The sequence below is a fragment of the Octopus bimaculoides genome, chromosome 5 (assembly GCF_046866305.1).
Source record: "Octopus bimaculoides isolate indiv1 chromosome 5, ASM4686630v1, whole genome shotgun sequence".
NCBI classification, from domain to species: Eukaryota; Metazoa; Mollusca; class Cephalopoda; order Octopoda; family Octopodidae; genus Octopus; species Octopus bimaculoides.
This window is the reverse complement of record NC_142932.1, coordinates 113,326,958-113,339,812: the sequence shown is the minus strand read 5'-3', so window position 1 is coordinate 113,339,812 and position 12,855 is coordinate 113,326,958. Positions and strand designations below refer to the sequence as shown.

The window sequence follows — 12,855 nt, the reverse complement described above, 5'->3', positions numbered from 1 at the left end:
CTTAATTTATCAATCCTGGAAGGATGAAAGGCAAAGTCAACCTCGGTGGAATTTGAACTCAGAACATAAAGACAGACAAAATACTGCTAAGCATTTTGTCTAGCAAATCTGTGCCAGCATGGAACATAGACGTTAAATGATGATGATGATTTAAACATGATAGCAAATGGTAACAATGTTTTATGTTTGTTTTATGGTGATTGATAGACTGCTCTACACTTAACATAGAAAAGCAAATAGGTAAGTGAAATGAAATTCTGACAACTCTAGCATGGATTCTTGAACAATGGACAACTTACACAAAAAAAACCCCACACTTATTAATTAATCATGAATATCGTTTATTAAATTTATATAATATTGTCCAACTCAATCTTACGCCAAAGTTTCACAAAATTAGAAAAAAAAAAAAATTTGTGTTTTAGATAAGACTTAATCCATTACCCTGTTTAATATGAACACCTGGCACCTGAGTGTCCTTAGTGGATATTTGGGCAGGTCTCTGATCTCAAAGTAACTTTCCCTCTTCCTTCCATTAGTTACGGATACCCGGGAAAGACTACAACTACTACTTTTTCTCTTCTGACAGAAAATAAAGATAAACCCCTCAGAGTTTAAAGTAATTAAGTAGAGTTCATAGAACCTCTGTTGACACTGTATTTGATTAATGTCATTTAATATTGTTGATTTTCATTTTGAATTCATTTCAGGTTCAAGCAATTAGCCAGTTTCGAACTACAACTACCCCTAGTTCATATTTTGGACAAAATCAGTATCCTAGTACGAATGGTTCAGCTGCTGCACCACAAATTCCATCTTATCCAACACATATGAGTTCTATGATGGCTCCGTCAACTGGTGCCCCAATGTCTAAAGGTAAGATCTTTACTATCTCTCTCTCTCTCTCTCTCTCTCTCTATCTCTCTCTCTATCTATCTCTCTCTCTCTCTCTCTCTCTCTCTCTCTTTATATATATATATATATATATATATATATATATGGGCCTTAGAGTCAACCTAGCAAAAACCAAAATCCTAATAAGTAGGAAGGTAGATAAAACACAAACCCCTTCAGGTAGATGGCCCTGCTCAGTATGCAGTAAAGGAGTAGGTAGTAACTCTATAAGATATACCCGGTGCAAGCTATGGACACATAAGAGGTGCAGCAATATCAAAGGCAGATTAACTACAAAGTTAGTTTTTGTATGTGGCAGATGTTCAGGTGCAATAAACACTGTAAACAAACAGGAAACAACTTCTATCTCATTCCAGGGAGAAAAACTAGAGGTAGTTGATAGCTTCCGCTATCTGGGTGACCAAGTTAGTAGTGGGGGTGGGTGCGCTGAAAGTGTAACTGCTAGAATAAGAATAGCCTGGGCAAAGTTCACAGAGCTCTTACCTCTGCTGGCGACAAAGGGACTCTCACTCAGAGTAAAAGGCAGACTGTATGACGCATGTGTACAAACAGCCATGCTATATGACAGTGAAACATGGGCTGTGACTGCTGAGGACATGCGTAAGCTCGCAAGAAACGAAGCCAGTATGCTCCGCTGGATGTGTAATGTAAATGTGCATACTCGTCAGAGTGTAAGTATCTTGAGAGAAAAGCTGAACATAAGAAGCATCAGTAGTGGTATGCAAGAGAGACGATTGCACTGGTTTGGACATGTGGTGAGAATGAATGAGGATAGCTGAGTGAAAAAGTGCCACTCCCTAACAATTGAGGGAACCCGTGGAAGAGGTAGGCCCAGGAAGACCTGGGCTGAGGTGGTGAGGCAAGACCTTCGAACATTGGGCCTCACCGAGGCGATGACTACTGACCGAGACCTTTGGAAATGTCCTTGCGTGAGAAGACCCGGCAAGCCAAGTGAGATCATTGCCAGGGCCCCTGGACTGGCTCTTGTGCAGGTGGCACATAAGATGTACCATCCTGAGCGTGACCGTTGCCAGTACTGCCTGACTAGCCTTGTAGGGTTTTCGAGCGAGATCGTTTCCAGTGCCCCTGGACTGGCTCTTGTGCGGGTGGCACATAAAAGACACCATTTCGAGCATGGCCGTTTTCGTGCGGGTGACACGTAAAAGCACCCACTACACTCTCTGAGTGGTTGGCGTTAGGAAGGGCATCCAGCTGTAGAAACTCTGCCAGATTAGATTGGAGCCTGGTGTAGCCATCCGGTTGCACCAGTCCTCAGTCAAATCGTCCAACCCATGCTAGCATGGAAAGCGGACGTTAAACGATGAACGAACGATATATATATATATATATATATATATATATATATATATATATCACAGCTAGCCACCTACACTTTTTTCTGCAAAAAAAAAAGGGTAGTTTATCCTGTTCAAGATATATTATTAGCATTATTCTGCAATTGAGAATTTAAAATCACTTCTTTAACTTTCTAAGACATCTCAATTCTTCTAAAAGCAAACTTCGTTTGTTTATTTACGTTCGTCGTAATTTGAATTTTATATATATATATATATCATCATCATCATCATCATCGTTTAACGTTCGCTTTCCATGCTAGCATGGGTTGGACGATTTGACTGAGGACTGGTGAAACCGGATGGCAACACCAGGCTCCAATCTAATTTGGCAGAGTTTCTACAGCTGGATGCCCTTCCTAACGCCAACCACTCAGAGAGTGTAGTGGGTGCTTTTACGTGTCACCCGCACGAAAACGGCCACGCTCGAAATGGTGTCTTTTATGTGCCACCCGCACAAGCCAGTCCAGGGGCACTGGCAACGATCTCACTCGAAAATCCTACGGGAGCCTGTCAGGCGGTACTGGCAACCGCCACGCTCAAAATGGTGCATCTCATGTGCCACCTGCACAAGAGCCAGTCCAGGGGCACTGGCAACGATCTCGCTTGGCTTGCCGGGTCTTCTCACGCACAGCACATTTCCAAAGGTCTCGGTCAGTAGTCATCGCCTCGGTGAGGCCCAATGTACGAAGGTCTTGCCTCACCACCTCAGCCCAGGTCTTCCTGGGCCTACCTCTTCCACGGGTTCCCTGAACTGTTAGGGTGTGGCACTTTTTCACGCAGCTATCCTCATCCATTCTCACCACATGTCCATATCAGCGCAATCGTCTCTCTTGCACACCACAACTGATGCTTCTAATGTTCAGCTTTTCTCTCAAGATACTTACACTCTGACGGGTATTCACATTGACATTACACATCCAACGGAGCATACTGGCTTCATTCCTTGCGAGCTTACGTATTTCCTCAGCAGTTACAGCCCATGTTTCACTGCCGTGTAGCATGGCTGTTCGTACGCATGCGTCATACAGTCTGCCTTTTACTCTGAGTGAGAGTCCCTTTGTCGCCAGCAGGGGTAAGAGCTCTCTAAACTTTGCCCAGGCTATTCTTATTCTAGCAGCTACACTTTCAGCACACCCACCCCCACTACTAACTTGGTCGCCCAGATAGCGGAAGCTATCGACTACCTCTAGTTTTTCACCCTGGAATGAGATAGAAGTTGTTTCCTGTTTGTTTACAGTCTTTATTGCACCTGAACATCTGCCACAAACAAAAACTAATTTCCTAGTTAACCTGCCTTTGATGTTGCTGCACCTCTTATGTGTCCATAGCTTGCACCAGGTACATCTTATAGAGTTACTACCTACTCCTTTTCTACATACTGAGCAGGGCCATCTACCTGAAGGGGTTTGTGTTTTATCTACCTTCCTACTTATTAGGATTTTGGTTTTAGCTAGGTTGACTCTAAGGCCCTTCAATTCTAGACCTTGCTTCCACACCTGAAACTTCTCCTCTAGTTCTGATAGTGACTCCGCAATTAGGGCAAGGTCATCAGCATAGAGGAGCTCCCAGGGGCAACCTGTCTTGAACTCCTCTGTGATTGCCTGGAGGACTATTATAAATAAGAGTGGGCTGAGGACGGAACCTTGGTGGACCCCTACCTCTACCCGGAATTCTTTACTGTACTCATTTCCAACCCTCACCTTACTGGCAGCATCTCTGTACATGGCTCGCACAGCTCTCACTAACCATTCTTCTATCCCAAGTTTCCTCATTGACCACCAGATAAGGGATCGGGGGACCCTGTCAAAGGCTTTCTCCATGTCGACGAAAGCCAGGTACAGAGGTTTATCCTTAGCTAGGTATTTCTCCTGCAGCTGTCTCACTAGAAATAAGGCATCAGTAGTGCTTTTACCTGGCACAAACCCAAACTGCATCTCATCTAAATTGATTCGCTCCCTAATTAGTTGGGCTATGACCCTCTCTGTAACTTTCATAACCTGATCTAACAGCTTGATGCCTCTGTAATTATTTGTATCTAAAGCGTCACCTTTACCTTTGTAGCAGTTGTATATATATATATATATATATATATATATATTATACTAGTGACTTTTACTGATGATAATTATTTCTACATTGTTTTTATACTAATTACTTTGAAATAAAATCTTGGAGTGAAACATAAATACACAAAGTTTATTCACATATCAGTTTGCTTGTGTGTGTATGTGTGTGTAAATGTTAGTTTTTATGTCAAGTTATATATGAAAACAATTAAACACTAAATTGAGGAATTACTCAACGCTTTTTAATGGAGCACCTGCTTATTAAACTTTTACAAGGGCTTACAGTCAAATGGAGGCTAGCATGTTGAAACTTCAAAGTCACTGATTCCTCTCTTGTAAAAGTTTAATAAATGTGTGTGTGTGTGTGCACATGTAGACATGGCCATGTGGTTAAAATGTTTGTTTCAAAACCACATGATTTAGACTTCATTTTCATTGCCTAGACACTTTTACCTGATGTCTTCTACTATAAGCTATAAGCTACATATGTATATGCGTGTGTGTGTGATCAGTGTGTCTGCTTCTCAAGGCAGGCCTACTTAGCCACAAGCCTGATCATGGAGGTTTCCTTGTCCACACTGATATCCAGCGTGTTCTCTCTCACACCTTGTGTAGCAGTGTGTGTGGGTCAGTCAGTGGACTCATTCAGCATTGTAGGTCCCAACATCCAGATGGTCGGACTTTTGCTGGAAGGCTGGTTTGAGGTTTGTGTGAAAGAACTTGTAGGTGCCTTGCAGGCCTTTGGAGCCATATGAGCCATCATCAGCAATGGGGAGACCAAACTTAAAATGTTTCTTACAATGAAGTTTATCTAAGCAAGGGTCTTTGTCAATCATGAGTTGACTTCTAACACATGGGGAGAGAGAGAGAGAGAGAGATTTTTACAGCTTTCTTTTTATCTTGGGAGAATGGTTCTGGAAACATATTATGTAACTCGAACAACATGAAGGAAAATACTTGACTTACTTTTATTTTTCAGGTCCTTTAGCACAAAAATATCGTACCCATTCTGGTTCTGCAAATGCTGGTTATGGAATGGAAAACTACAACCAAACCACTGCCTTAAATCCAGATTATTCTAATAAAAGTTCATACCAACAACAGAGTTATCCTAGGTTTGTATATGGAGATATTTTATTAACATTTCCAAATTACTACTGTTTATTGCATTTTACTATTATCCTTTATTTTTATTGTTTAATCAGGAAAAAAAGATTGTGCTCAGAACCTTGACTGGCCCTTACAAATTGCAAGAGAACCTGGGTGATTGCAAATTGTGGTTGGTGCATGTTCTGGAGAGGTAGACATAGTATAGCTAATGAGAGAGAGAGAGAGAGAGAGAATGTATAACTAGTAGTAGAAAGGAAAAGTAAAGAGACAATATATCTATGAGCCAGAGATCGGTGTGTTGGCAAGTAAAACTTTATCAACCAAGATGACTTTCCTTTGGATATGATTTAGGATATTCATGTGAATATAGCAGCAGTACCCCAGATGTAGGAGCAGCATTCCATTGTGAGTTTCACTTTAGCCTAGTAGAAACTCAGAATTGTTTACTCACTCTAAAGAGAAATGCTAGTTTTCACTCCACCTTTTATATAAATTAACATTGGGGACTTTTTTATTGTTTGAAATTAGTAATAAGGAAAATGTTTCAGAAGTCTGTAGCTCCAAATAGAAACTGATGCAGGGTTGATGGTGTAGGAAGGTGTTCCTTAATCCTGTCATAAACAGGCTCACTTCTACTGGTGGCATGATAAAATACACCCAGAGGACTCTGTAAGATGAAAAAAAAGAGCATCTAACCACATAAAAATATATCAGAAATGGAATATACAAACAAGACATGAACTCCACAAGTTGCATTGCAAGCTTCCCATCTAGAAACTATATGGTTAGAGGTCTGATCCCTTACATGAACACAGTTGGCTGGGATCCTCTACTATACACATATGTAGCAATGAAATATCGCCACTTTCAGCACACAGAAAGTGTTGTATATGGTACCTTGTATGGCTATAGCCCCTGTTCAGATGCCATATGGTTGAAGTCATTATCTTCATTAATTATCAATGAACAAACTTGATGGTTCTAAGCATCTTCTGTTTCCTTCTTTGTTTTTTGGCAATTGCTCAGTCATTATCAAAGTTTACAGATTAACTATCAAATGTGTTTTAATTGTGACATACTGTTCATTTTGTAGCTAACATGCTAGTAAGGGCTATTTATATATGGATTCTGTGATAAGTTGATATAAGTTAGGATTTTGGTGGAGGGGTTTTGCTGATAATGTCCTGGTTAGTAATAATGCCTTTTTGAGCTGGAGTTGTCTAGAGGACATAATTCTAATTTCATACAGTTGATTTGCGTTTCTTTTTGTTCACTCAGTTTCTTAGGTGTTGTATAATGACATAACCTTTTATTAGCGGAATTGTACTATATGAGACTTTGATATAAATTTTATTAAAGAGTTAGCATAATCTGTGAGTGCTTAGAGAAAAAAGAAAGACTACATAAATTCAGGAACTTACCTGTAGACTATTTTTATAATTTTTGCTTATTCATTTAAAAAAAAAATTTGAACTTTCTGATTAGATTTTGGGAATGAATTTATTCCTCATATTACAGAAATATACAAGAAATCACCTTTATATTTCTCTGCATTCTAATTAAAATTGCACCTTTCAATAATTAAAACAGTAATCTCTTCTCTTCTATATTTTAGTCCAAATTCTTACCAAACTTCAAATACTTATCATCCACAACAACAAATGCAGCCATCCAATGTATACAATCCAATTTCAACACCAGGTAAAATATTTAATTTTGTCCTATGTAATAATATGCAAGTGTTGTATCATAGTAGTTTTGAAAGTGTGCATGTGTTAATGATTGTGTACTGTTAAAAGTAAAACTAATTGTAACAAACATAATAGGGTGGATACTGGTGTCTTGACATACATCATGATTTTAATTCATATCATTCAAGTGTTACTTTTTCTCAGAGATTGTTTATTTTTCAACTTACTTAAAACCAGAAACCAGTGAAGAAAATTCTCTGGAAATATGTAGTGTACTGGTGTTGTGCAGAATGCATCGCTTAACCAATTTCTTCCAATTCTAACATTGCATCCACATGTTTCTGTCTTAAATTATAGGTCAATAGCTTAGCAAGTATGGTTTGGTTACTAGTATAATATTATGATATCCATGATAGACATTAACAGGCAGAACAAAAATATATGGGAAAAGAAACACATTATCAGAAGTCTACAAGAACAAGTTACAACTTTTTTGTAGAATCAAGATCTGAAGTTGGAGCTTCTACATCTGTCTTTACTTACTGTCTTAATTTAAATATATACACTCAGAAGATCCCCATCATTTCATCTTGTTACATATACATGCTAAACCTTCATAAAAATTTCAACCCAAATATATTGAGAAATTAGTAATTATTTTATGCATTGAGACATAAATATACTCAGAAACTACCAAAAAAGATCATTGTTGTCAGTTGTGTAAAACACCCAAAAAATTTGAATAAATTTATAATTTACTCTACAAATATGTTTTGTGAAGGTTTAGTTTTCTAAGTTAACAAGGATTAAATGTCTTTATATATATATATATATATATATATATATATATATATATATATATATATATATATATATATATAATACAACCAGATACTCTTCATATTGCTAACCCATACCTGTTTTTCAAGTAATGGATTCTTTAATCCACACATCCTCAAGAGCACAGAGCCAGCAAACTTATTAAAAGGAAAAGAACAAACCTTAAGGATTATAGCTCAGAGCTTTTTCATTCAAAGTGCGCAGGATATAAACATGCACTCACTCACATACACATGACAGGCTTCATATAGTTTTTGTCTAGTAAATTGACTCAAAAGGCATTGGTCAGCTCTGGTCCACAGTAAAAGACTCAGAGGATGCTACACAATAGGACTGAAGTCAAGACCACATGATTATTGGTTGTGAAGTGAACTTCTTAACCATAGTCACATCTGCACCCAAACCAAATAACATCAATAAGTAGTCATTTGTCTGATCCCTGTTTTTTAACTTGCAGAACATCAATTATACAATTAAAGTAGTCAAGTTATTGAAACCCAAAAGCAAATTGTCACACAAAACCATTTGTTTTTCTTGTTAAAAACATTCATACTGAAAATGTTACAGTAATTTAATGTATTAAATGTTGTTTATACATTGGCAATTTTAGACATATTTTCATTTTTATATTTTCTGTTTTCTAGTAGCTCCACAAGCTTCTGGTCCAATGGGAGATATTCCTTCCTTTCAAGAAATGAAACCTCACACACCTTGGAATGATCCACCTGTGTTTAAAGATAAAGTGAACAACTCACGTGTAAGTCAATCAAATCTAAAATGAGACACTGGTCTCGTATCCTATTTAGCAAAGTATTTTGTGGTTTTTTTCTTTTCTTATTATGTATTTAGCTTTTGTTGCAGAAAGTTCTTTTATAATGTGATATAAAGGTTCTTACCAAATATGATGGTTCTTAGATTGATTGCATATATAGTAAACATTGCAACACTTTTCACATCTCAACTATAGACCTTTTATTATTGATGTAACAATTGATTTTTCTCTTCGTTATCTTTCATGATGTCATTTCAACAAAACAATTGAGAAACAAAAATTAAATGTTTGTAAATTCATTATTTTGTCATCTCATCAGAATTTATTCATTGAAATTGTTATTAACATATTCTCAGAGATGTTTTGTTACAGATAACTAACATTAAATTAGTATCATCATGTATATTTATTCTAATGGTTGAATTACAAATATTTTGTATTATGTTTGCTTTAGGGGTTACAAAAGTAACTTCTTACTTTTTCTGCTCAAAATATGTAGTAATTTCAATATTTTTCCCCCCAAAACAGGTAGAGAATTACTATGCAGTCATGAAACCTACCAGAAATAGTAGCCAAAAACACATTAGATAACAATTACACTAGTTATACTTTAATCTGAAATCAAGATTGGATAATCTGGGTTTGAATACCTTTGCTCATAGATTAACTGGATCAATAGTTGCCTAAGATTAAACAGCTTTTTTTTCTCAGAGCTTTTTAGGAATTTTGATTATAAAAGATCACCACATTGAGTTTAGCAGTTTCTCTCACACCTTATTCAAAGTTACATGTTTATAGTATGTGATTATTATTTTTCTAATCTCCGAAATAGTAATAGTCCTTTGTACTGTAAGCACAAAGCTTGAAATTTCGAGGGAGATGGTCAGTTGATTGCATCATCCCCAGTACTGAACTGGATCTTATTTCATCAACCCTGAAAGGATGAAAGACCAAGTTGACCTTGGCAGAATTTGAACTCAGAATGTAATACCAGAAGAAATGCCACCAAGCATTTTGTCTGGCGTGGTAACAATTGTGCCGGCTTTCTGCCTTCCCCAAAATAGTAATAATAATAAATAGTAATGAGCTTATTGTATGGTACTCAGCTGCTAAGTGCTTCTTTGACTTTGTTGCTCATGTAAGCCTGTTGATATAATGAAGGCTGATATTTATAGATACATAAACTACTAATGAAAGTAACATAATACAATAACTTAAGATTATATTTAATTTAGTTTAAAAGCTGAAATGATGAAATATAATTTCAAGGTAAAAGTAAATTTGAATTGTTGTGTATCATGTAACCAATGTTACTGGGAAAACTCTTTGATTACCTCAATTACCATTATTATTAATTTCTTACTTAAGTACAATATTTATAGAGGAAGAGAATACTTTTTTGCAAGGATAATAGCAGAGTTTATCTCTTATTCTTTGACTTTTGTCTACTAATGTGGATTGCAGTTATATAAAAGTTAAAGCTTTTATTTATATGCTTGATATTTTTTATGGCATATGATTATTACTTTTATAATAGTCTGTGTTGTTTGCAGTTCCTTACAAACTAAAATCACAGAGGAAAATTTTTTAATATTTTAAAAAATTTTAATTATTTGTTATGATTTTATATCATTTTACTAACAAACAAGTTTGAAAATGTTAACTTCACCTTGTTCTCTTTAATATTTTTCTTGATTTGCACTTGTTTCATTGAATTAAATTTGGATTGTGTCGCAAAACACAACACAACACAACACAAAGCAACATGTCATAAACTGAACTAGATCAATCATTATGATAATGGTTGTGTTACAATTAATAAAAATTATGTTAACATGTTTTTTTTTCAAAGTGACACACATAGATTAAGGAAAAACTGCAAATTAATCTGGTTATTTCCTTGGCGAACTTCTGTTTAGAAATTCTTATATTTGAAATAATTGAACATTTTTCAATAGATAATATATGAATAACATATTTTAATAAGAATTATGCTAAACATCTTTTTTTCCATATCTGTTCCAATGTTTGGGGGTCAAATGTTGCCTGAGAACTTTTCATATCTATTTTACTTGGGGCAAATGTTAGAACAAAAGCCAATCTAAAAACATTTGCAGGTTCTATAAATATTCAATAGATAAAGGTGAGATCAATTACTGATAAAGAAAGTAAAAGAAAGGCAAACATTTTTCATTTATCTACCTTAACTTTGATAATAATACTTGATAATATAAAATGGATTTCACCAAGTTTGTTGATAAAGAAAAAAAAACTATTGAATATCAAGAATTTGTCTTGTAAAATTATAAATCTACTTTCCAATAGGAATAGAAATTTGATGGTACTACAAATTTATAGATATGTATAATAATGTATATATTTTATAGCTAAATATATCATAATATTCACTTCTGGAGTGGAAAAAATTCACTTCAGTAGATGTAAAGTATGTTGAAAAATGTGTATACCTGAAGAGCACAATGAATGGAAAGGACAAAGTTGAAGTTTAACATTGAACTATTTTTAACTTTTAAACCACTGTTAACTTAGTTTCAACTGCAATGGTTTGAAGCAATGGAAATAAAGCAAACAATTGGAAAAGAACAAAATAAAAATACACCGTTAGCAGTACTATAAAATATTTTATATTTAAATATTCCATTGAGTTAAGAGTAATCTTTATAATTAACTATGAATAATCTAGAAAATTAAATACTCAACTAATATTTACTACAATTAGATGGAGTAAATATGGTTCATTCATAAAATAATTCTTCATTAAGGATACATACATATACATATATATATATATATATGTATGTTTGTACTACACTACCTATGACCTGTTGGGTCACCAATAATTCAAGGTACCCGAAGAAACCACAAATCTCGGGAACCAGTGGTCCAATTTACACAAAACTTGTTTTATTATGTTTGTATTCACACTTCAATGGTACCTTACTTTCAAAATATTTTCTAATTATGCACCGGTTTGGCTGTAATAAATTACAGACAAGCAAGCGTGCAAACAAGCAATCATAAAGGTACCTGAGAAAACCGTGTGTCTCAGGAACCTGTGGTTTGATTTACATGAAACATGTCTTATTCCATTTGTATTCCCATTTCAGGAGCACTTTACTTTCAGAGTATTTTCTAATTATGCACCGGTTTGGCTGTATTAAATTACAGACAAGCACACATGCAAGCACGCACACAAACAAAGCTATGCAGGTGTTCACAATAAAGGGCAATAACTCCAGGTTTCACTGCTTCAATTTGTGAAAACAAACCCACAAAAAACATTTATCTTAGGAATCCTTGGTCTGATTTACATGAAACTTATTTTATTCTGTTTGTATTCCCATTTCAGGGGTATCTTACTTTCAGAGGCTTTTCCCATTATGCGCCAGTTTCGCTGTATTAAATTAGACAAGCACGCAAGCAAGCAATCACAGACTTTTAGTATTATATAGATGTATATATCTCATTTAACATTTCCAAATAATAGACAAACTAATTGACATGAAAATAACAGTTAATGATTTTGTGTATTGTTTTTTTCTTTATTTTAACAAAAAAATTTTATTGTATAAAACTATTATATTATGTTTTCAACAATTGATAAAATAATTTTTCCTGCTTGTCACATTATTTTGCAAATGTTGCTTAATGCAAGCTAGAATGTGATTATTAGTTACCTCTGCACTTAATGCCTGCGTTGCCTTAAGGTTTTATACAATATTTCCCTAGTGAGAATGTGGTAGTTACATTTTTATTGAGTTATCAATCTCAATATCCTTAACCATTTTCCCCCCTACATCCTAGATCGAAGGAAAGGGCAGCACTTGTGGCCTTTGCAGGGCCTTCTAGACTGGCGAGAGTGATGCCATTAATGGTACTCTTAAACCTTTGTATGTTAAACACTTGCTAGAAAGATAGAGCAGGAAGGGGGTTCCAGAGAGGTTCCAAAGAGTTGATGTTCTGGGACGGAAGGACTTGCATAGGGATTAGTGTGAAGCTTAGGGAGTTGAACAGAACAACGGTGATGAGGAAAAGAGAGGTGAGGGGAATAGAAATGCTTGAGAGTTGGGGTCATGAGCCCA

At 35.6% G+C, this 12,855-nt stretch overlaps 1 protein-coding gene across 4 annotated transcripts in view; it reads left to right on the top strand.

The window, feature by feature from the left end:
- The window catches only part of LOC106868452 (protein transport protein Sec31A), a 61,880-nt gene that overhangs the window by 38,668 nt on the left and 10,357 nt on the right, over nt 1-12,855 (top strand). For all 4 annotated transcript variants that reach the window (XM_089352983.1, XM_052968153.2, XM_052968154.2 and 1 more), the window contains exons 21-24: nt 711-876; nt 5,319-5,454; nt 7,065-7,150; nt 8,625-8,737. In XM_089352983.1, coding sequence (XP_089209109.1) covers nt 711-876; nt 5,319-5,454; nt 7,065-7,150; nt 8,625-8,737 — 501 coding nt within the window. The remainder of the gene's footprint in view (nt 1-710; nt 877-5,318; nt 5,455-7,064; nt 7,151-8,624; nt 8,738-12,855) is intronic.